This window comes from Pieris napi, chromosome 17 (genome assembly GCF_905475465.1).
Source record: "Pieris napi chromosome 17, ilPieNapi1.2, whole genome shotgun sequence".
NCBI lineage: Eukaryota > Metazoa > Arthropoda > Insecta > Lepidoptera > Pieridae > Pieris > Pieris napi.
In genome coordinates this window covers 10,152,914-10,176,347 of record NC_062250.1, presented here as the reverse complement: position 1 = coordinate 10,176,347, position 23,434 = coordinate 10,152,914, and the positions used below count along the sequence as shown (strand labels likewise).

The following is a 23,434-nucleotide window of genomic DNA, read 5'->3' as shown; positions in this document are numbered from 1 at the left end:
TGGAGTCGAACATTACTTTTTTATTTACAACTATTAACCTTCAAGCGGGCGCGCGGTCATTTGTAACGGGAGCGGGCGCGCGTAACCGAAAAGACCCATCGGATGAATAAGATAAAGAAAGCACTAATTACTCAATATTTATTTACTTATTTGTTCTTAGATATATTATCATTGTCTTTAAACTCTAATTTGTCAAAAAAAGTAATTAAAAGTATGAAAAAGAAACAAATATTTCAAGTACTATCGGAAAGGTCATTTTCCTCGAAAGCCAACCATCATCTTATAAATTACAACATTCTCTGCCACTGAATATGGCAATAGACAGTTTTGTGGAAACATATCTAAAATTTCTCATATTGGCGCAGCTTTGTCGACAGTACGACGAGCTTGTCGCGTAGTAGCATCATCAAACCGCAATGACTTCAGTAGAAATTATATTCTTTGCACTGACATAGTAGTAGGAAAAATAGGTCAAAGTATAAAATCTTCTAAATTGACGTGTGATGTCTGCAACAATTCGGAAAGTGCTCGAATTTTCACCGCATCAGAAGTTTCAGAGCCTTGGTCGCTGAGCTCTTATTTACTTTCTTCTTCGTCTTCTCTTAGTAATTCCTCGAGTATTGCACGTTGTGGTAACCGTCTGAATCATTTTATATAAAAAAATCCAAGCTTTATTCGATATTATTGAATGATGGGCAAAAAACTACTACGAGCGTGAACGAGGGTATGTGTCGTTGAGCGTCGCGCGTAACCTTTTCGACGACAGGCGCGTGTAGTCTTTTCGACGACTGCACTGGGACGAAAACAATTGAGATCTATGGAGTAGGGGGAGAGCCCCGAGCAACGGTTTATTCTTTATTTTACTCCCAATGATATAGCGACAGGCTACTATAAATGAGAAATAAATGTGATAGGTAATAATAATAATATCAACGAAAATGTACTAAGCGCGGTCGATTCGACTACGCGCGCCCGCTTGAAGGTTAAACATAATTTTAAATTTATCCGACTTTTCGGGTGCTTTACAGCGTCCGTGGTCACGGTGACTAAAGACAAAAGGTGTTGGATGTTAAATAGTTGGAAATTTATAATAATACATAACTTTAATCCGGTTAAAAAGTTTTTTCTTTAAATTAAAAAATAATTTGTTAGTAAATATATTTGTCAAAAACTACACACAAAAAAGTTCAAAAGTACATAAATTTATTTATAAAAAAAAACACAAATAAATAACATCGACTCCACGTATTAGACGCGAGACTATTTGAAATGAGTGCACAATTTAGAATGTTGCGCTCATTTTTTGAGGACGTTTTTTAGACGTTGATTGTGCATCTTGGGTTTTTTATATATCAATGGCAGTGAATGATTAATTTGAATACAATTGATATGATTTTTTTGTTTCTAACAATGATAAAGCTGCTTGGATCGTGGAACTCCTTGACAGAATATAAGGCAACGTGAAGTATAGTGACTTCGTGTGTGATGGCATTATTGTCATGACATCATTAAAAGCATTCACACTTGTATCTTCAAATTTATTCATAAATAAATTAGTTAATATTTTCTCACGATATTTATTTGATAACACACAAGTACAAACCGTTTAATAGCTATTTATATAGGGAGATAATATAGTAACTTTACAGAAAACTTTACTCTATAATTGTATGAGAACAGTGTAAGAATGTTAAACCCACTTATGCAGATAGACGAAATCGTTCGATTGTGATTGGTCAAACGTACGTAATACATGTCGCGTGTGTACGAGTACTGAACAGAAGCTGCTTTTGACCAATCACAATCAAACACGTCGTTCGTCTTTTGTTTTATTCCCAGGGAAGCTTCAAAAAGGAATTTCTCTTAAAATACCGACTTGGAAGACGCTCTATCCCACGTTTCAGTACGAAACCAAAGATGTTTTTATGGGAGTTTTCATGTTATAATTTGGAAAGAATCGATTAATTACGCGTTGATTCGGGCTAGGTAAGATTTTGAGGATGCGTGGTTCGCGCATGTACTCGTAGTAAAAGACTTCAAAACTGGAGATTATACTTTATTTTTTTTATATTAATTCAAAATAATGTTTTACCATCAAACCAATCAATTTAAAACAATCAAATAATTACGTGAAATAGCGCATATACGTAGTAAAATATCTAAAAACTGGGAATAGTAATTTGTATTTTTTAATATTAATTTTAAATATTTTTTACTGGGATACATGCGAACCTTTAACTGCACGATACACTGATGTCTTGTTAATCTTCTGGTGGATTATCAAAATAGTCGATTTTTGGCCGCGACTCCTGTCTAAGTGGTGCATTTCTGACCACCGCAGTCGTTGAAGGTTGACTTCGACTTGCCCACGAATTGTTCGAAGTCAACGTCGCCCAACCACCAAAAGATCTGAAAAGATATTTCTTCTTATTGACACTATTATCACTCGGAGCAGTGTGGGTTTAAAGAGGATGACAAGGATATGGAAGGGAACGCTTTGGTTTGGCCATGTCGAACGGATGAATGTGATCAGATCCAGGAGGTACTAGAAAAGGGACAAGTTAAAAGCACCCATAACCCACTAGCATGCATGGTAATATACGCACTATGTTAATACTCGGAACAAACGCAGGCTGCAATTTCCCCGTACTAGACTATCTAAAGTTAGTAATTCTTTTTTGGGAAAAGGGATACTCTTCTTTAATAAAATCCCAGAGGCTCTTTTATCTCAGCCTTTTGATAAAGTAAAGAAATGTATCAAATAAAAGCTGCGTAAAAAGGCTTACTATAAAGTTAACGATTATCTACTTGATAAAAGGGCCTGGGCCTAGACAGGCTACTTCTAATTACTTTCTTCCATGAAAGTTATGATTGCCTATGTGTGCCGCATTATAACTAGTATATTTTCTTTTCAGCATGAGAGGGCCAAGCATGTGCGAGCTTTTTGAAAAATTCATTATAAACCGTTATATCAATAATAATCCAATCTTATAACATACAAGTATGTACGTAAAAAATAGTTAAACACAATGTGTGATGACTTACTTAGTAGCGGGAGCGGTAGCGGGTGTAGGCGCCGGAGCGGAAGCGGTGCTACTAGTCGCAGCGCGTAGCATTGGCCCTGGAACTCTTCGTTTACCAGCTTCACGAGCTAATACTTCCAACACGCTCATCGCTGGTAGCCATGACTGAAATATGGAATGATATAGTAGTAGATAGTGACAGCTGCCCCCCCCCCCCCATACAATCGAATATTTAATAATTATTCACACGTTTTATTTATTGTACAGTCAAGACAACGTTGAAGTTTTCACTTGCTTCAAACAATTCATACTTTTCCCATTCCTTGCCGTCCCTTGAAATAAGCAAATGGCGTCTTAATTGCTTTGTAGATAGGCATAGTGTCTTAACAATATGTTTCTTTCACTATTTTTATGCAAATACTATGAGAAATTATGTTCTCAAGAAACTTTAGGTTAAATAAAGCAAGGGCTTGCTCATGGAATTAAAAAAGAGGTTCTTATCATTGCAATGTGTTTAACATGAGTTCCTGTTTTAAATATATAAATATACATTATTATATATGCATATATATATTAAAGAACGTAATTTTTAGTTCAATACACGGAATAAATACATTAACCAAAAGGTACAAATTTATTGGATAATATACGAAATCAAAAGCAAAACCACAATTTACTTGTGTCGAAACAGCAACACTTACACAAATCTTATACTATAAAACAAAGTTAGATTTCTTGATTAAGTCTTAAAATAAAATGAATAAAACATACCTTTTCCTTATCAGCTGTGGCGACCACGTTCCGATTTGGCTCCGCGTCGTACGCGACGCTCTCGCAACCAAAGTGTTCGCACATTTCGTGAATGAATTGACGTTTCGGACGATTCATTGACGGGAATGAGTGCGCGCGTGTTTTTTGTTTTGACTGTAAATTATAAATGGATGTGATAAACTTGTTCCCAAATTCAAAGAAATATTCCAATTTCATTCTTTTAACTTGAAAATAAAATTATTAAACTTAAATACTCTTTTGTTTCCTTCTGTTAACTTATGTTTAAGCTTTTTTATCACAAAAGAGACAGAGTGCTTGAGTTAAAACTGTGCAATAGATTAACGGCCGCTTTCTATACTCAATCCCTATCCAATTTTACTGCTAGAGATTGATATTTCAATCCATTTCTCATAAAATACTTTTCAATAACCAATCGATGGATCGCTTTTGTAAAGAAAATTTGAATTGACAATTAATATGCGAAAATCTATATAAAATTATCTATGTAAATTTTTGAAATTCTAAATTGCATTTTTTTTTAAATTGGATCGAGAATAGAAGGCGGCCGTATGACAGTATAAAAAATCAATATATTAGGTCCTTACATATGAAATTGGCGTTTTGTATGGGAGGAACAAAAAGTCGAATATTTTTAAATATAATATATTTAATTAATCAAAGTATGAACCATTGTTTTCTATGCCCTTTTGCCATCTCATAGGTAGTTCATTGATCCCTTTACTAAAAAAACCAGTCGGACGGGAATCAATAAAATCTGTGAAGGCGATTTGGACTGCCCCATCAGAGTTAATTTTTTTCCCTTGCAAGAAGTTGTCCAAATTTAAAAAAAAATGGTAATCTGTTGGAGCAAGGCCCGGGGAGTACGGAGGATGTCTTAGACATTCCAATTGAAGCTCTTCTAATTTGGTAGCCGTCTGTTGTGCAGTGTGTGGTCTAGCGTTGTCGTGAAGTAGCAGTGGCGTGGAGCGATTGACCAGCCTAGGTTGTTTAGCCGCTAGATTTTCCATCATGGTTTGCAATTGCTGACAATAGACATCAGCCGTAATAGTCTGGCCAGATTTGAGAAAACTGCAATGAACAATACCGGCACTAGTCCACCAAACGCTTACAAGTAACTTTTTTGGGGTTAATTTTCGCTTGGGGCAGGATTTGGCTGGCTGGCCAGGATCCAACCATTGTGCTGAGCGCTTCCGATTATCGTAAAGAATCCATTTTTCATCACAGGTAATGATTCGGTTTAAAATACCTTCATTATTGTGCCGGTTCAGTAATGTAACGCAGCAGTCGACGCGCTTTTGCCGGTTTGCTTCAGTCAATTCGTGAGGTACCCATCTTTCAAGCTTTTTAATCTTCCCAATTTGCTTCAAGTGAATTAAAACAGTTTTATCACTAACACAGCAGCCTGCAGCTAACTCGGACGTGGTTTGCGATCGATCCGCTTCCACAATAGCCTTCAATACTTCATTATCAACTTGGGTCTCAGGCCGTCCACGGGGCTTGTTCTGCAGGTCGAAATTTCCAGAACGAAAATGTTGGAACCAAAAACGAACTGTGTTTTCTTTTGCAACATGACCGCCATACACATCATTCACCCTTCGAGTCGTTTCCGCAGCACTAGTGTCACGGCGGAACTCGTACTCGTAAATAATGCAATACTTTAAGTTTTCCATTTTGTAAAATGAGTGACGCAAACAGAAAAAAACAGAAGAAAAAAACAAATGAATGACGGTCATCGAAGCACAAATACATGAGTAAATAGCTGTACAAATTTTGATTTGGAATTCTTAACCAAAGAGGAGATATTTGAGGTCAAAGTAGACAAAACGTAAAACGCCAATTTCATATGTAAGGACCTAATATTATAAAGTGTAATTATTTAAAAAATTGAGGGTAATCTGTATATGGCTTTATAAAGCGTTATGGAGTAAACTAACTTGTTCTATAGTTACTGTTAAACCTCAGTTAAAAATATTGTTTTAATACGTCAGTCACGTGACATATCACGATTATTCCAATGGACGTGGAAATTGGCGTCTAATCCTAATACTGGGTGTATAATTTAGTCGGAAACTGTTTCTGATAGAAATATATAAACTAAGAATGATAATTAACACGTAAAAACTTGATGTCTGTTTACGTGTTTCCACGCACGTCATAGCTTAAATAAGCGTTTAAAATTATGAATGTTGAAAGCAAAGATTAAGCAATAAAAAAAGGAAAAAAGTCTAAGATCTATAGTCACTAATAAAATAAATGGTTATTAAAACCTTGTCAAATAGCATATGAGACTGGATTTTTATAAATACGGGAATAATCTGTAGGAGGCGCCACCACTAGAACTTCAAAGCTCCATTCTTTAAATTTGATAAAGAGAAAAGCATGTACCTTTTTAGCCAATTGGACCAAATCAGTGAGTTTTTCATGCACATGTTGAGCGAAGCTTGGTTCCCTAGCGGCCATTGCTCTGCACGTGTCGCTGTACCTCGGCGCTAGTTTCGCGGACACGTCCGGGTTCCGTATCTGAAGAGCGAGCGCGAGTTGACGGCTACGGGCTTCTTGACGGCATTCGTCATCGCATTCTAGGCTATATGAAAATTATTTCTTCATAAGGCAATATACACACAGTGATAGAAGATAATATTATAATACTAGCTGACCCGGGAAACAATTGTTTTGCCATGTATATTATTTCTAAGAAACTCTTGAAACAATAACTATCTACAGTCATTAAAATTTGGAGTTGTATGTGTTTTTGTATGCTGTATCATCAAAAAATAAAATTTCGGCGTGGACACCCCTTATCATTTAGGGGTAAGATAGTAGCCGATTCTCAGATTTACTGAATTTGCATAAAAAATTTCATAAGACTCGGTCGAGCCGTTTCGGAGGAGTATGGGAACGAACATTGTGACACGAGGATTTTATATATTAGAGATTCTGCCACATTACTTGGAAACTTCATATGGATAAAATAGGCAATTCATCTGATCACCTACTTGCCTATGAGAAAAACAAATGATCACAAAACAGATACAAAATCTAAGGCCCCGAAACCATCAGGTATGGAAGTAGCTTTATCTTCATTAACATTAGCATGGCTCTATAATAAGCAAGTAGTAGGTAACTTGTATGAGAATAAAGAATTCTAAGCTTTGCGTGACTCACGTTTTCAACATGGCGCTAGGCCGTTGCGCGTCTGACAGGTCAACCATACCGCCTTCTTGAATCTTCGTCGCAGCCAGGGCATTTAAAATCCTGTAAATTAAATTCATTTAATTTACTATAAACAATTAACGACATAATGTATAATTGAGAAATCGTATAAGGGATCAGTGACTTTTGTTCAAATTTGCGTAGACATTTACTAAATAAATGCTAAAAGACGTCACGGTTGGATTTTTTTTCATTATATTGCCCATCCACTGTCCACGAGGCGACACGAGAGGAAGCGCCGCCTATCCGATTTTTGTCGGATTTTGGGGCGCAAGTCAAAGGACGCAAGCGGGCGAGAGCATTAATCACTCTTGCGCTTGTTCATTTTGATGTAGACTACTGCACTGTAAGGACGCGCACGTTTTCTTATCATAATGGAGTGGAATTTCGATTTGTGTATGGCTATGTGAGCTGGCTTTACATTAATGGTCATATTCAAAAAACGTACTGTACCCGTTAATCAGGTAAGTACCACGTCATTTAATTGTAAATTGACACGAGAGTCAATACTTAATTTCAGTTTGAGGTTTACAGTACGTATAGACGGATGTACGTCATTGTGAAATTTCGTTGACAGTAAATTTAAAGAACGAATTTTTAAAGAGTTATAGATTAAAAAAAAGATCTGAATTAAAAAGAAAAAGCAATGGTTTCAAATTGGTAATGGTTTGATTCCCCACGCAATCTTTTTCTTGACATATTCCCCATTAGTAAGCTTTAGGGACACACAGAATGGTCACTCACTTGGCAAAATCTCTAGCGTTATCGCAACAGGCCCTTTCGGCCTTCCTGCGTCCACAAGGACAAGTGGCGGTAACGGCTCGCTTGCAATTGGAAGTGCTGGGGCATGGGCCGCCATTTGTCGCGTGACACGGCCCGGAGCAAGGATGACCACAGGATGACCTTTTCTCGTTACACGGCTGGTTGCATCTGAAAAGTGTTATTTGCATCAAACAGCGTGCACTGATGGGACCTTTTCACCGAGCTTTAGAGAATAGATAAATCAAATAATTTTTTTATCGTTACTAGCACGTGACTACAAAAAACTGGTATAGCATGTTTCGCGCGTATGTGTGCGTGCACGTACCACTCCCCGCTTACCTGTAACCGGGGCGTGGTACGTGAGTCGCTTATACTCTGACTTATTATTCCGTAGAATTCTGACTGCTATCATTTTTTGACATGTAAGAGATTAAATCTTTTGCCCGCCTTCCACTGCGAGCGAAACGGACCCATTACGGACTCCGATATACTCGTAACGATGATTTTCATACATTTTCATTTCCGTGGGAAACTCGGTCAACTCGTATGTGTGCGTGCACGCACCGGGGAGCGGTACGCGAGTCACTGCGCTTGGTGGCTTGTTATTGGATGCTCGTATATGGACTTTTTTATATATTATTTTTGTAATCGTAACAAAACATTAAATAAATAAATAAAATTAAAATGGTATTGAATTTGTTTACCTCATACTACTTTGGCTGTTGAAAAATATTGAATATTCATTAGATACTAATATGTTACATATGTTATTGTAACTGTAAACAGTGCATGACAATCTTTAATTACGTATTTAACTAAAAAATAGATTTTGTAATAGTTTAGATGTATCACGGTATAATAAATATGTGTCCAGTTATGTTTCCACTACACTATTGTAAACTTTTTTTCTGATTATGTATACAATCAATAAAATATAAATAATTACGAAGAACTCACTTGTCAGTATCACACGGTCCCTTGTGGCAGATCTTGATGCAAGTATGCTTTCCGCAAGGTAGCGGCTTTCCACAGGGCAGACCGCAAGAGAACTCCTCTTGGGAACACGGAATAGTTTTCCTTTCCTATGAGTTATAAGCATTCTGTTAGCATTCATTTTGATAATTTTTGTATGATAATCATTCCTACAAATTCATATCCATGGAAACGGATTTCTTATGACCTTATGTCTTTTTCTATCAAATTGATTTTACATTCTCATAAAAAGACGGATCAGTGTTTTTTTAAAACGGTGTACTTAAACTAATTTAGATTTTGTTAATAAAAGAGATAAAATGTCACTTTTTACGCGTACTATATATATTGACGACTCATTGGTCTAGTGGTTAGTACCCCTGACTGCGAATCCATGGGTCCTGGGTTCGATCCCCGGCTGAGACGAACATCGATGTGATGAGCATTTGGTGTTGTGCTTAGGTCTTGGGTGTTTAAATATGTATTTATATGTATATCTATCTATATATGTATGTATATCCGTTGCCTAGTGCCCATAACACAAGCTTCACCAGCTTAGCATGGGACTAGGTCAATTGGTGTGAATTGTCTTAAAAAAAAAATAGTTTAATAGATTGATCAAACTATATATAGTACGCGTCAATTAAAACGACACCCGAAATACGTTAAAGGAGTGTTTAAGTTTTCCAAACAGAAATAAGTCGTTTCTATTATTGTTCATTTAGGTATCACTTAATTAGTGATTAAAAGAGAACCTGTGTTTTTATCCGTTGAATTTATTATTTACTATATTATATTATATAATTAATTGTTTGTTTTTTATATATTTATAGAACAGGGGGCAAATGTGCAGGCTCACCACGTTAAGTGATACACAATGGATACTCTTACCAGAAGGCTCGCGGTTGCGTTGCCGGCCTTTTAAGAAATGCCACGTGCCTCCAACTCACCTCATGTTTCCCATAACAAGTCTTGGTGGTAAGCACGACGCAAGGTGGACATTCCCCAGAGTGGCACGAGTGATGAGGCGGATGTCCGCAAGGCCGTTCCCGGCGACAAGGGGCACTGCACGGTGGAGGCTTCGCCCCACACCGGATCGGGGGCAGGATCACTTCGAGACCGCATTCACAGCGAAGCTCTTCAAAGCCTGTATTAGAAAACTCAGAATTGTTTTCTATGGCCTTGTATTTATGTGTATGACTAGACGCGCGAATCTACACCATAAGGTGCGTTCGAACCCAAATCCATTGGTGGTCGATTCCGCATAAAAAGTTATTTTTTCACAATGTTTAAATATAAGTAAATGTTAAATGCGTTTTAAACCAATTAAACTTTTAAGGCAAGCTGCTTTTACGGGAGACTATTTAGACCACGACAACAATTATAAATAACGAACTGTTTTTATTATTATTACGACATAATGAGAAGAGATCGCTCGAAAGCGATAAGGCCGCCAGATGCCCTCCTTTTTATTTATTATGTCAATTGTATTATATTTCTGTACATGCAACGAAGTGTTAATAAATAAATAATGATGTTTAATATGATAATATATGCGGTTTTTTCATAATTACTAATCTAAATGTAACACTTTATTGAAAAGAAACGATTTATTATTATTATCTTTATCCCCCCCCTCTTGTCAGCAAAAGTAAGCAAAGCTCTATTCCTCTAGCTCAAAACGTATTATTTTTCGAAAATGCATTTAGTTTTCAAGCATAGACAATGTGTGTAAAAAGGTAAATAATTACTATTGACGTAATCACCAAATAAGAAAATCAAACCCTTTAGTGCTTACGTAATACTTGAACGGCCCCATTGGTGTCCACCGAGGTGGGCTTTGAATGCACCATTTTTGAGACGCACTGAAACCACTACACCACTGTCCAATCAAATAGAAACACAGTTAAATACACATACCCAGCCGTTGACAAGGCGCACAGTGTCCTGTGTGGCAAAAGTCCTCGCATCGATGTAATTGACAGGATAAAGTTCGCCCGCAAACCACTGCGCAGCGGTGTGAGGATGCGCAGCAAGCTGTGCGGCAGCGATGGCGCCCGCACGACATTTTCTAAAAAAATTTTTTTAGAAATTGTGTGTTAGTTTTAATTGTTTCAGTATTTAGTCGTTCATTCCGGATGGAGGAGTTTTTTGTCTGCTATTGGTTATTCTGGTCATTAGTCGGGTGTGATTGTTGCTTAGTGAAGATGGGAGCATTAGTTTTGGTGATTTTTGTGGGCTTTTTTGAAGTTTCTCTGTTCTTTTGATTATTAGTGGGAGTATTTGGAGAATTCGAGGGAGAACGTTTTCTTTTTTCGTTGCCAGTTTCTTTGATAATTAGTTCATCATATCGAATGAAAGCAACCTTTCCTTTGCCTAGTTCCTCTTTTAATTTGATTCTTAACTCCTTTCGTTTGTTTAAAATGTCTTTCGGGAAGTCTTCAGTGACAAAAACGTTGGTTGGGAGGGCCTTACTATTTTTAAGAACTTGTACTTTTCTCCAAAATAGTGTACATTGTGTTACCTCAATTAATAAATGATTATGAATTTGAATTCTACAGTATAAGTTTCAATCTATCTATAACAATAATTATGGTTACCATAAATTTTACAAAAATATATATAATAATATGTATATCACGTTTAACTACAAATTTCTACATTAAATTTTGATTAGCAACTCAACATATATCATTTTGCCTACCTTATTACATTTCTTTTGACAGAACACATTATCATAAGCACCGGGTAGATCTTTGCAAGGCACATCAACAGTCGAGTGACCACAGCGGCATTGAAGAACTGTAGTGCTTGGACACTCGGGGCAAACTCCTAAAGAATAGTCATTTTAACACCAAAATAAGATTTCTTCTCTCTACTGAGAATTTTAAAAGTATCTTTTATCTATTTTGTAAAAAGGTCATGTGAACTAGCAGTCGTATTAGGTGTACGTTAAGCGAGGAAGTATCGGGTTCGATTTCTGGTCGGACTGCAAGTTTATTTAACTTTGAATTTGTTCTCTGCCTTTGTTAGGGTTGGGCGGTGCTTAACCGGACGTACACGGTCAAATTTCTAAAGCATGCAAGGGGCATCAAACGCATCTTGACTGCTGTCAAATACGTCATTCTTCAGACAAAATGGTTTGACAGCTTGAGACTAGGTTGAAGTTTGATTGACATTTTAGCCCTAGTCTTAAAAATACATGGTTTGTGAGCCCAAATCTCTGATCACCTTGTTTTTCCATACTACTAAGAAAAATTATCACAAAAAAAAAATATTGGTTGTTTGTAAAGTAGGTTTACGATCGAGATGTTTACGTGATAACGTCTTATTGGTGATATAAGTTTTTGGGAAGTAAGGAATTAATGAAGATAACAATTTTTTCAAATTTTAAATTACATCTATCGTTTTATTCACACTTTTGATGATAAATTTCGGGTGTAAAATGACAAGTTTACTTATTCGACTATGATATACATTTTTCTTCATACATTCACGGAATGACTGGCAGCGCTCGAGATGAGACGGGAGATCGATCCGTCTCTCTCTCGTTATACCTGCGATCGCGCTCGTGAGGTTTTGGTGTGACACAAGTTTCTGAACATGTCACCCGACTAAAACGATTTTAAAGACGTTATCACGTCAAAATACAGAAATCTGAATGAAGCTTGTAGTGCCACTCGTTTTTATATATGTAACGGATTTGAACAGGAATAATGCCAATAAAATTATATTAATTCCTTAAAAAAACTTCAAAATTTCATCTTTCAGCCCCGCCCCACCTCTTTGTGGATCTAGCTGAGAGGTATTTTTAATACGATACGACCTCAAGAATAGAGCGTACCATTCCTCAAAAGGTCGGCAACACACCCGCTAGCCCTCGGTGTTGCAGGTGTCCATGGGCGGCGGTTTTGACTTCACTCAAAGGGCCTGCGTGGCACACCTTGAGTGTCCCATAAAAGAACAAAATACTAACCTTCGTGGCACTTTTGCATACAGAAATGTTTATCATTATCCGGTCCACAAATGAGTGGTTTAGCGCAGATATTACCACACAGCGGTATTGGGTCCGAGCAATTTTTGCGTTCACCTTCCTTTAATCTGTAAATTTAATAAATAATTGATTCTTCATTACCAATATTATATTAAATTCACGAGAAATGTTATAGTTAGATTTTTATTTTTTAATTTAAAAATGGTTTTATATTAAACAAACAGACAAAACATTCTAGAAGGACAGAAGTATTAAAACAAAGTAAATTAAAGTTTAGCAGTCCATTGGTGATGGCAATAAGGCAATAATACTTACTTAGTGTTTCCACATGGACACGTTATAACATTTTCCACACTCCGTGGGCATGTCTTACAAGGCGGTGGGTGACATTCGTCCCTACAGACGTGCGCGCCGCAAGTGAGTACGCGCGCGCACGCAGACCCACAAGAGAACGTACGCGTGTCTCCACTCTCTGGCGTACATGGTACTGACTGGGTTTTAGCGGCTGGGCAGTAGCATACTAGAAATAAGAGAAAGGAATTTTACTAAAACAAATATTTTGAGCATGTTCCTTTTTACTCCTACATAAGTTTTGACAACAATAATCTGAAATATTTTATAGTAAAGTTTTTTTCACCTTCTATTTTTGTAGAAATAGAACTTCTTTTTTGTAAGACGAATGAACAACACAAATTTTAAATATAAAAGAATATTAGATTATAATTTGAATCGTAGACATATTATTAGTAAATGATTGATTTAATAAATAAATAAAATAGTTTCCCTAATGTCATTGTTTAATTTGAGCACATTTCATCCTCGTTTGAAGTCCCGAGACCTCCCAACATAGACTCTTTTTTAAGTGAGTAAATATAGCTTCAGGGTTAGTTAGGCACAGGTACTACATAATAGATAGGATAGCTTACACACACATATATATATATATATATATATATATATATATATATATAATTCTACTGTACGTGTGTATGCCACTGAACCTCGAAAACGGCTGGACTTATTTGAATATTTTTTTTGTATGAATTTGGATGGAGCCCTGGATGGTTTAGATTCACAAATCATCTGCCGGGCGGCTGATGGCGCTCAATTGGTACTTTCATACTTTGTTTAATATCCTAATCGCTTGAAATATCATGCAGGACAACGTCTGTCGGGTCCTCTAGTATTAATATAATGGTAGTTAAGTATTTAAATGAATTAGTTACCTTGTTCCACAATAAAATCGCAAGGCTCGCACGGTCCCTCGTGACAATCATTTGCACAGCTATGAACACCGCAGTTAAGTTTGCGACCACACTGTCTTCCACACTCCTGGGGCAACTTGCTACTGCATAATACAGAGCGGGATTCCGCACCACACCCACATTTCCTGGTCAATTGTTATATTTATATGAACATGGTTATCATTTGAATAATGTTAGAAAAGAGAAAAACGTTTACGACAAAACTGTATAGACATTTTAAATAAAGTTAAACTTTATTTTAAATTCAAATTCAAAAATAATTTAATCATATTGGTAACACTTTGTACACTTATGACTTGTCTGTAAAGAAATACATATAAATGCTTCTAATTTTACATTTAGTGCCAGTTCTCAAATCAAGGGCGTAAAACGGAAGAGAAGAACTGGCAATAAACTCTCCGCCACTCTTTTTAATCGCCATGTTTTTTTTTTTTTAATAAACTATCAAGGTGTTTTAAAGGTTATATTTATAAAAATAGATATTTTTGTACATGGTAAAATAATATTGCTATATGATAGTTCAAGGTGAAGATAGCCTGAAATGATAATACACATTGGATCCTTAGATTGACCTTAAGATTACGTAATTTAAAAATGTACTAGCATAAGCTCTACAACTTCTTTCCTCTCAACCACATTGTTTTAATGGTGAAGGCAGCGTTTGTAATTAACGTTTCCGTTCGATCATTTACCAACTTACTTTGCAAATCCCCCACTTCTACTACAAAAGTATTAACATTTTTAATATATAATAGCTTTCTATTGGTTAAATAATTTTCCACGATTTACGCGATTATTTAATAATATAGATTATATACTAATATTTTCATTGAAGTTTAAAATTGTTAGAGACTTGTACTTAACTTTCTAAAACTTCTTAGTTAACATTGGTTTTTTTTTTAATTATTTGATTAAAGCACACTTACTTTGCAATAGTAGCCTGGCAGGGTGGGCACGGTCCTGGATGGCAAAGCAAAGTGCATGGATGAGGGCAACTTCTAGGTCTTTTACAGGCTTTACCACAAGTATGGGCAGTACTGCCACCTCTCTGGTAGTCAGGATTACGAACTGCACCACACATGCATCTATACTCTGTGGGAATGTCTTGGCTGGTGTTTTGACATGCCGGACAACGCCATTTGCCCTCTGAAATTAAAACAATTTAATTTAAAAAAAAATTATCTAGGACTGAAATTGATTCAACTATTAATGAAATTTATGATATCTATAACTTGTATCACAAATGTACCCATGGTATATTACTTTTTTACTTATCTCAAACGCAGTAAAAATAAACTATAATCCAATTTATCAAGGTGTTTTCATGGTTAAAATGTGAACTATGCAAAGAAGTAATAATACTCCTAAAATAAAAATACACATTGACAATAAGAGCAGTATATATATATATATAAATAGAGCAGTGTTGGCTTAGTGGCTTTAGCGTGCGACTCTCATCTATGCGGTCGTAGGTTCGATCCCCCGGCTGTACACCAATGGACTTTCTTTCTATGTGCGCATTTTGTATTCGCTCGAACGGTAAAGAAAAACATCGTGAGGAAACCGACATGTCTTAGACTCAAAAAAGTCGATGGCGTGTGTCAGGCACTGGAGGCTGATCACCTATTTGACTATTGGATTTAAAAAATGATCATGAAACTGATTCAGAAATTTGAGGCACAGACCTAAAGAGGTTGTAGCACCACTGATTTACTAATTGTCTAATTTAATTCAACAATTACAGTATTAAGCAAAAATTTAAATCATAAAATATATATATTAGATTTGACATTATATTTAATTATAAATTTATGTCAGAATGTAACCAAATAAAAGTTTATCATTGTTTGATAACTATTTTAGTTAAAATTTATATTAATATATATATACTCACCAACCATACTGCTAACAGCCCATTTTCTAATACACCGAAGATGCATAACATGGAAGCAATTAGTGCAATACCATACAGGATCCAATTGTTTTACTCGTTCACAGCAAACCAGGCACTCTAGTGTACCTTTATCAAGTTGTTCCGTCAGACGCTCTCTTTGAGTCATTTCTTTATTTAAACCTGTTAAAATCATTTAGACAATATACTCTCTCATGTACAGTAAAATAATTAAAGTAAGATATATTTTGCCAATCTCAATCAATTTAATCAAACTATTATAAAATATTGTGCAATTATTCATACCTGCATTATTACTAACAACTGTTTTTTTACTTCTTGCTGGACTTGGTACATGGTTCCTTCCTTTCTCTTCTCTATTTTGTAGATATGAATTTGCAAATTGTTCATCTTCATAGCTGTAACGTTCATTGGCTTTAAGCCGTTGAGTTCCAGCCCAGCGTTGCCTGCCTGAAGGCTCCCCTCTCCCATTTCTTACATCCTGGCTATCTTTATTCTTGTTACTATTATAGAAAGTTCTACTAGGGTCTGTATCTCTACCCATTCCTTTAGGTTTACTTTGGCCCCCTTCTCTACGGTTTGAATCACCATTATTATAATTATCATTTCTATTTTTTCTACTATAAGCATTAGTATCATTATTTCTAGAACTTTGTGGATAATGACTACTTTCTGGCCTAGTATGATTTTGACTATTAGTTGTATCATATTTGCGATTTTTATTATCATAACGAAGACTGCCATTGCTTTCATGTTCTTGGCTTACTCCATTTTCATATCCATTAGTATCATAGGAACTATTTTGTGCTGTATTTTTCGGTCGTTCTCTCCAATTTTTAGAATCTGATGGTTTTGTATGACCACTACTAGAACCACAGCCACTGTTTGCTATGTCCAAAGGTTCATTCTGTATCTCATTTGGCTGATTATGTTCTGTTTGTAACGAAGAACTTTTAGGAATAAATTCAATGGCAGTTGGGGTTAATTTAGATTTAGAAACCATATCATTGGTATAACTATTACCATCAACTGGAGGAATATACTGGTCTTGACTATTGGTTTCATAAGATTCAACATTGTTTGAATAACTAGAACTAGCACCATATCCGAAATTGGCTTGAGCATTTACATTTGTTGATAAGTTTTGATAACTATTTTCATTATTATATTGGTTAGGTGGATAACTCTGATAGTGGACATTACTATACTGGGCTGTGTTGACACTAGGAACTCCAGACTGCTGCATTTGCGATAGAAATTCATTAAAACTCACATATTGATTACCACTTGGATCCATTTGCCTATTGTAGTAAACCTGACTTCCGTATTGACCATTAGGATCAGAATTCCATGTATTTGGAGTCTGATGTTGACTGTTGTAATCATATGTATTGTTCCACTGAGACATCACGAAGTGTAAATGGAAAAGTTGAGATTAATATGGGTTTGATACAAGAAACTATGTATGTGGATATTGCGAGAAAAATTACTTTTTTACAGTATATTGATGATATCAGGCCGAAGCCTGGGGCTTCGGGTGAAAGGTGCCTAGTCTACCTGAAAGAAAAAATAATTGTATTTCGTCATTACTTTCTCAATTTTGAAATACGTTTCACGGACATGTGGCACTTATAAATTTATAGTACTTGTCGTGCACTTACCAATAAGATAACTTTTTTAATACACGGTCTGATAAAAAAAAAACCTCTATATAAATAAAAATTAAACAAAAAAAATAATTTTGCAACTCAAAAAATATATTTTTTATGATGAGATGTGTCAAGATGAATCGGTTTAAAAAGATTGAGGGGTAAGGGCAAAGGGAACTGAATTAAAGGCTATATGACAACTGACAAAACGATAGATATTATATTGTAACCATAGACATTAAAGGATATCAAAATTAACTTTTTACCCGATAAAAAGCTAAAAGTCACTTCTTTGCTTTAGTTCTTCTTGTTTAATGTCCTGATGCCTTTAAAATCTGAAAAAAAAGAAAATTTAATGATGTTTCCAACTTTATGTCCCACTTTCTGACAAAGAATAAAAATATCCTATTTCTTTTAATACATTACAATTATTATTAGTCTGTGCTTAGTAGTAGCATTCATATTTCATTTTACCAACCATAAAAATAGCACTCATACTAAATTTTGTCGGTTCCCGCCAATTTCAGTTTTCAGGAGCAAAAGTTTCTTGATCCTTTGTGTTAATTATTAACATAAATTATGGCTTCCGTGACAAAGGAATCTAAAAGTAATTTTGTATCAGAAGCAATTAAAGAATTTATGAAGTTCAAATCGGAAGAATCCGAAAAGGAAAAAAATAAAAAACCACAAAAACGGCGAAAATTGGTTACCGAAATTGACGATGATACAAATAATGAAGACACAGAAATTTGCGGCGTATTTAAACAGAAAGTATTGAATAATATGAATCAACAGTTAGTTTCAAGGTAATTTTTCCTTATTTTAAAGTTCTGGATTGATCAGACTCGGTATAAGATCCAACATAATAAAACAATTCGTCTGTTATTACTATTACTGCGACATATTGTAGCCACACCTACAATCTGCACCTACGAATTACTACGATGACGTACACTGAAGTCAACGAAGTTATTTTGGCGGCTATAAATTAACGAAGCTAAGGTTTAAAATACTTCTTCACCTTAGCCTCTGGGGCCTCCGGGCCGTCCAGCCATTGGTTAATTACCAAGTAAACCCAAAAAAATCCAAAGACCATACATATTTGGGACATTTCACGTGAAGCGGACAGGGAAAAAAAAGTGAGGTTCTGAAAATCGACCACATTCGGCCCATTTGTACTTCTAGTAGGTATGAATATGTACGCAAATTTTTTTTTCTGTATAGTGAATATTTACCAAGTTATAGGTTTCAAAAGAATTGTCGTTGATTGGTACTACAATTTTTCGAAAGTAATTTTTCGAATATAACAAATCTACTATAAAATATTTTACATAGCGATACATATTAAAAATATACTGTTCTTTTTGACAGTAAAAAAAAATTAAAAAATTAAAAAAAAATTAATGGCCAAAACCGGAAGTAAACTTTTCAAACCAGAATTACAGTCACTTCAACCAATTTTTTTTTATTTTTTTTTCTTTCAAAATATGGCTTAAATGATAATGAAAGTACACTAGAAAATTTAAAATGGGATCTCTATTAGTTTAGGAGATACGTTGAATAATATACACCCGCGTCGCAAGGGGCGCCATATGTAGCGCTTGCAAGGTTGAGCAGTTTGCGCGATATTGCAACTTTATTAATATTTTATATCGTTTTAGCGTATATTTAACCTCATTTAATGATATGAAATAAGTTTTATTAATATAATATAATATAAATATAACTACATAATACAAATATAAGTTAATAATATATTATAAAGAAAAAACGTTTTTGGAGCAGATATTTTTTTAGATATTTTCCTTAAATTTTTAAATTTTCGATGAAGTACCAAGTGAAATGGGTTAAAACTTAAAACATCGATCACCGTACGGCGCCATTAATAATTTCAACTGTCACAGATTAAAACGTGCACAAGTCGCTGAGCGGTTAAAGCAACACTAAGGGTCCCCGCACATGGGCCACCGGCCACAACCACAAAACGCCGCCACTGGCATATTTCCTGTAATTTTCATACATTTTATGGACTCGCCGCACACGGTTGGCGCCGGTGGCGGCCACACGCTACAAATCGTCGCAGCTTGCTTCTTGTGGCTCGCACCGGCCACTAAACGCCGACACAAAAAGCCGCCACACGCCACTCGCGCGATTCCGCGCCCCTCTCTCCCTTACCTCAGTTAACCTGAAGTCGACGGTAACGCACGCACGTAGTCTGTGTTTCATATAGGTAGATAAATATGGATATAGAATTATTTATATCAGAGATACAATCCCGTCCTGCGATTTGGGATTCAAAAAGTGATAGTTTTAGTAATAGAGGAGAAAAAGTGAAGGCCTGGGAAGAAATCTCGTGTTACTGGCCAGCCTGTATTTTGTATATTTTCGAGTCCCACTATTTTCAAAGTGTGACGAAAATTGAAACTATCCCTTTTGCAAAATGCAACAAGATTTCACAATGTCTTCTGAGAAATGAACAGAAGTGTTTAATAGGCGATGTAATATTCTCCATTTGTTTGCTAGTACGCCGAAGGTACACTCAGTGCAACGTCTGGCAGGGCTTAACCTATAATTGAAAACTTTTTTGTCTAAGTCCAAATATTTTCCAGAATATGGCCTCATCATATTTTCACTGAGGCCAAATGCTTCATCATGTATAGTTCAACGGTTGTCGATTACCGACCTGTCGTGGTGACGGGATATTTAATGTCTTTCTGTGTATCCAATAACTATGGTTTCGTCTTCTACGACGACGTCTTTATATCAAAAGTAGCGCAATTAAACCTTCTTCGTCAGAGTCCATTATGATACTGCAGGCAAGGGTTAAAAAAAGTAGCAGCCACCGACCGCAAGTGTCGACCACCGGCCACAAGTGGCTGTCGCGCGCTTCAGCTACCTTTGTAGCCGCTTCTAGCTTCTCGTGGCGGCGTTTGTGGCTGTGGCGTGTGGCCCGTGTGCGGCGACAGTAAAGTTTAAGTTACGAAACCGCTAGGCGTCATATTTCTATCTCTTTCTTCTAGATAGGTTTGACCGTTTGACTCTATCTGAGACAAAAAAGTACCACACGTTACTAACAGATGGCGCTATTAGTCACGTTTCGCAAATAATAAAACTTTTCTACTGCTCCAAAAACGTTTTTTCTTTATTATTATTATTAACTTATATTTGTATTATGTAGTTATATTTATATTATATTATATTAATAAAACTTATTTCATATCATTAAATGAGGTTAAATATACGCTAAAACGATATAAAATATTAATAAAGTTGCAATATCGCGCAAACTGCTCAACCTTGCAAGCGCTACATATGGCGCCCCTTGCGACGCGGGTGTATATTATTCAACGTATCTCCTAAACTAATAGAGATCCCATTTTAAATTTTCTAGTGTACTTTCATTATCATTTAAGCCATATTTTGAAAGAAAAAAAAATAAAAAAAAATTGGTTGAAGTGACTGTAATTCTGGTTTGAAAAGTTTACTTCCGGTTTTGGCCATTAATTTTTTTTTAATTTTTTTTTACTGTCAAAAAGAACAGTATATTTTTAATATGTATCGCTATGTAAAATATTTTATAGTAGATTTGTTATATTCGAAAAATTACTTTCGAAAAATTGTAGTACCAATCAACGACAATTCTTTTGAAACCTATAACTTGGTAAATATACACTATACAAAAAAAAAAATTGCGTACATATTCATACCTACTAGAAGTACAAATGGGCCGAATGTGGTCGATTTTCAGAACCTCACTTTTTTTTCCCTGTCCGCTTCACGTGAAATGTCCCATTTGTATGCATTTCGCTGTTTTATTTTTAAAATTTAATTTAAAAAACTAATTAGATGTCTGCATTTATTTATTTCTCATTTGTACAATATAGCAGCGCAGGCACGCAGATATCTCATATATTATAATCTACTTTCAGGAAAAAAATTAATGATAATTTTAAAAAGAACCTAACCGACATTTCACGTAGTTTGGAAGAAGATTTCTCTGTTCTAAAGAACAATACGACAGAGTTGGAAGAGGTTACAACTGCTTCTATAAAATGCCTATATCAAACGACATCGGCTATAAAACTAAGCATTAGCAATTTAAAGGATTTGGAACAAACGTTTATAAAGACGTAAAGTATCTGTACCTTTATTTTATACATAAAAACCCATAGTAATATGAAATAAATGGTCACAATGTTCGTTCCCATACTCCTCCCGCCTCCGAAACAGCTCGACCGATTCTTATGAAATTTATTAGCGGTGTTCGCCCCAAAAATGATTTTATTTTTTAGACATTTTTTTGTGATACAACATACAACCCCTATTTGTCACCCCTATACGATCAACCCCTATTTTGTATTATTGTAGATAGTTACATATTTTTATTGAACTAAAAAAATGTTTCCTAGAAATAATACACATGGCAAAACAAACATTTGCCGGGACAGCTAGTATTTATAAATATTCAAACAATATTGAAGTGTGAATAAAAACTTTTGATTTTTTAACTGTCTGTATACGTTAATCTCCAGGACTAGGTATTTTAAATTTTTCGTGTAAAAACATAATATATTATCCTTTATCGTAAAGCAACAGTTGCGTTTTGATTTATCACAGTCCGATATCAGTGTAAAAGTTATCGGAATTCAAAGTCGAAATAATTTTGTTTATAAATTAAATTTTATGTTATTAGGGACGAAGAAAATACTGGCTTGCCACTTATTTGGGTGGATTTTCATAATAATTTTTAATTATAGGTGTGATGATATAGAAAAAGAACAATCATCACAAATAAGCCAATTAGATGAAGATTTGGACAAAGGAATGAAGCTAGTTAGAGAAAAATTGATTTCTGCATCTAAGAAAAATTATCTAGAGGTGCTGCAAAAATCTTTCCATGAAGCAGAAGCAAGCCTTCAGAATAATTTTTAATTTAAATGTTCTTGTTTTCGTCTTAGTTTTTTAAATTGTCCTTAAATTTTTACTAATAATATATTCAATTTAAATTTGTAATAATAAGCCTTTTTATTTCCTGTTTTACAATAGTTGGTAGTGACTGTAATATAGCAAATATTACCAAAAATATTGATTTTGTTAGTAATCTTAATATATATAAATTACGTGTAACGTTGTTTGTCCGAGATGGACTCCTAAACTACCGAACCGATATCAATCAAATTTGCACACCGTGTGTAGTTTGATCCAACTGAAAAGATAGGATAGCTTACATCAATTTATGCCCGCAATATTATTTTATTACAAAATATTTGTTTATTATTTGATAGTCACAATTCTAACAGATGGCGCTGTGTTGAAAATACCAACGTTTCACATAAGCTACAATTTACTGGCATTACCATCAAAAAAGCATGGTGGTCCCCATGACTGGTGTTCTCCTACCGTTTCCCTTGAATAGTTTGCTACTATGTAATATAACAAAAAACACAGCAACGCTTAGCCGGTCTGCTAGTATAATATATATAATTTATTTATGAATTAACAGGTTTGGGTAAAGGCCTCCTCCAAAGATGCCCATTTTTGTCGGTCCTTTGCTATGGAATGCCAGTTTTTGCCAGCTGATCTTTTCAGATCATCTTCCCAGCGGTCTAAGGGTCTCCCCTCCCGCCTCTTCCCTGGTGGTCCTTTCTATTGGGTAACTCGTTTGGTCCACTTTCTGCTAGACATTCATGACATGTATTAGAATAAATTACCTATTAAAAACAATACAATAAATACGGATTTCGTAGAATTCAAATTAGTAATTTTAAAACACCAACCCACACAGCACTATAAAAAAAGCAAAAAAAAAAAAAATCGTGATTTCTTTATTAGAAATCAGAGTAGATTAGTAG

The 23,434-nt window shown here is 35.3% G+C and overlaps 2 protein-coding genes across 2 annotated transcripts; one reads left to right on the top strand and one right to left on the bottom strand.

Moving 5' to 3' along the window:
* Positions 1–1,372: 1,372 nt before the first annotated feature.
* Positions 1,373–17,745, bottom strand: LOC125057723 (protein shuttle craft). The gene is made up of 17 exons (XM_047661564.1): positions 17,595–17,745; positions 16,219–17,490; positions 15,916–16,095; positions 14,948–15,167; positions 13,983–14,146; positions 13,072–13,276; positions 12,739–12,863; positions 11,467–11,594; positions 10,683–10,833; positions 9,713–9,909; positions 8,748–8,872; positions 7,773–7,958; positions 6,981–7,070; positions 6,201–6,399; positions 3,795–3,947; positions 3,046–3,188; positions 1,373–2,409 (listed from the first exon to the last, which is right to left on the bottom strand). The coding sequence occupies exons 2-17, from the start codon at positions 17,339–17,341 to the stop codon at positions 2,262–2,264; spliced, it is 3,537 nt and encodes a 1,178-aa protein (XP_047517520.1). The 5' UTR covers positions 17,342–17,490; positions 17,595–17,745; the 3' UTR covers positions 1,373–2,261.
* Positions 17,746–18,068: 323 nt separating this feature from the next.
* Positions 18,069–22,546, top strand: LOC125058082. Its single transcript, XM_047662118.1, has 3 exons — positions 18,069–18,388; positions 21,512–21,712; positions 22,340–22,546. The coding sequence occupies exons 1-3, from the start codon at positions 18,162–18,164 to the stop codon at positions 22,512–22,514; spliced, it is 603 nt and encodes a 200-aa protein (XP_047518074.1). The 5' UTR covers positions 18,069–18,161; the 3' UTR covers positions 22,515–22,546.
* Positions 22,547–23,434: the final 888 nt, after the last annotated feature.

Bases quoted from the DNA above. Each gene is read 5' to 3' on its own strand.
- LOC125058082 (XM_047662118.1), top strand. From the start codon at position 18,162: ATGGCTTCCGTGACAAAGGAATCTAAAAGTAATTTTGTATCAGAAGCA. The intron at 18,389-21,511 runs GTAATTTTTCCT...ATCTACTTTCAG, and splicing joins AATCAACAGTTAGTTTCAAG to GAAAAAAATTAATGATAATT. The intron at 21,713-22,339 runs GTAAAGTATCTG...TTTTAATTATAG, and splicing joins GAACAAACGTTTATAAAGAC to GTGTGATGATATAGAAAAAG.
- LOC125057723 (XM_047661564.1), bottom strand. From the start codon at position 17,341: ATGTCTCAGTGGAACAATACATATGATTACAACAGTCAACATCAGACT. The intron at 16,096-16,218 runs GTATGAATAATT...TGATTTTAACAG, and splicing joins AGTTGTTAGTAATAATGCAG to GTTTAAATAAAGAAATGACT. The intron at 10,834-11,466 runs GTAGGCAAAATG...AAATTTTTTTAG, and splicing joins GTCAAAAGAAATGTAATAAG to AAAATGTCGTGCGGGCGCCA.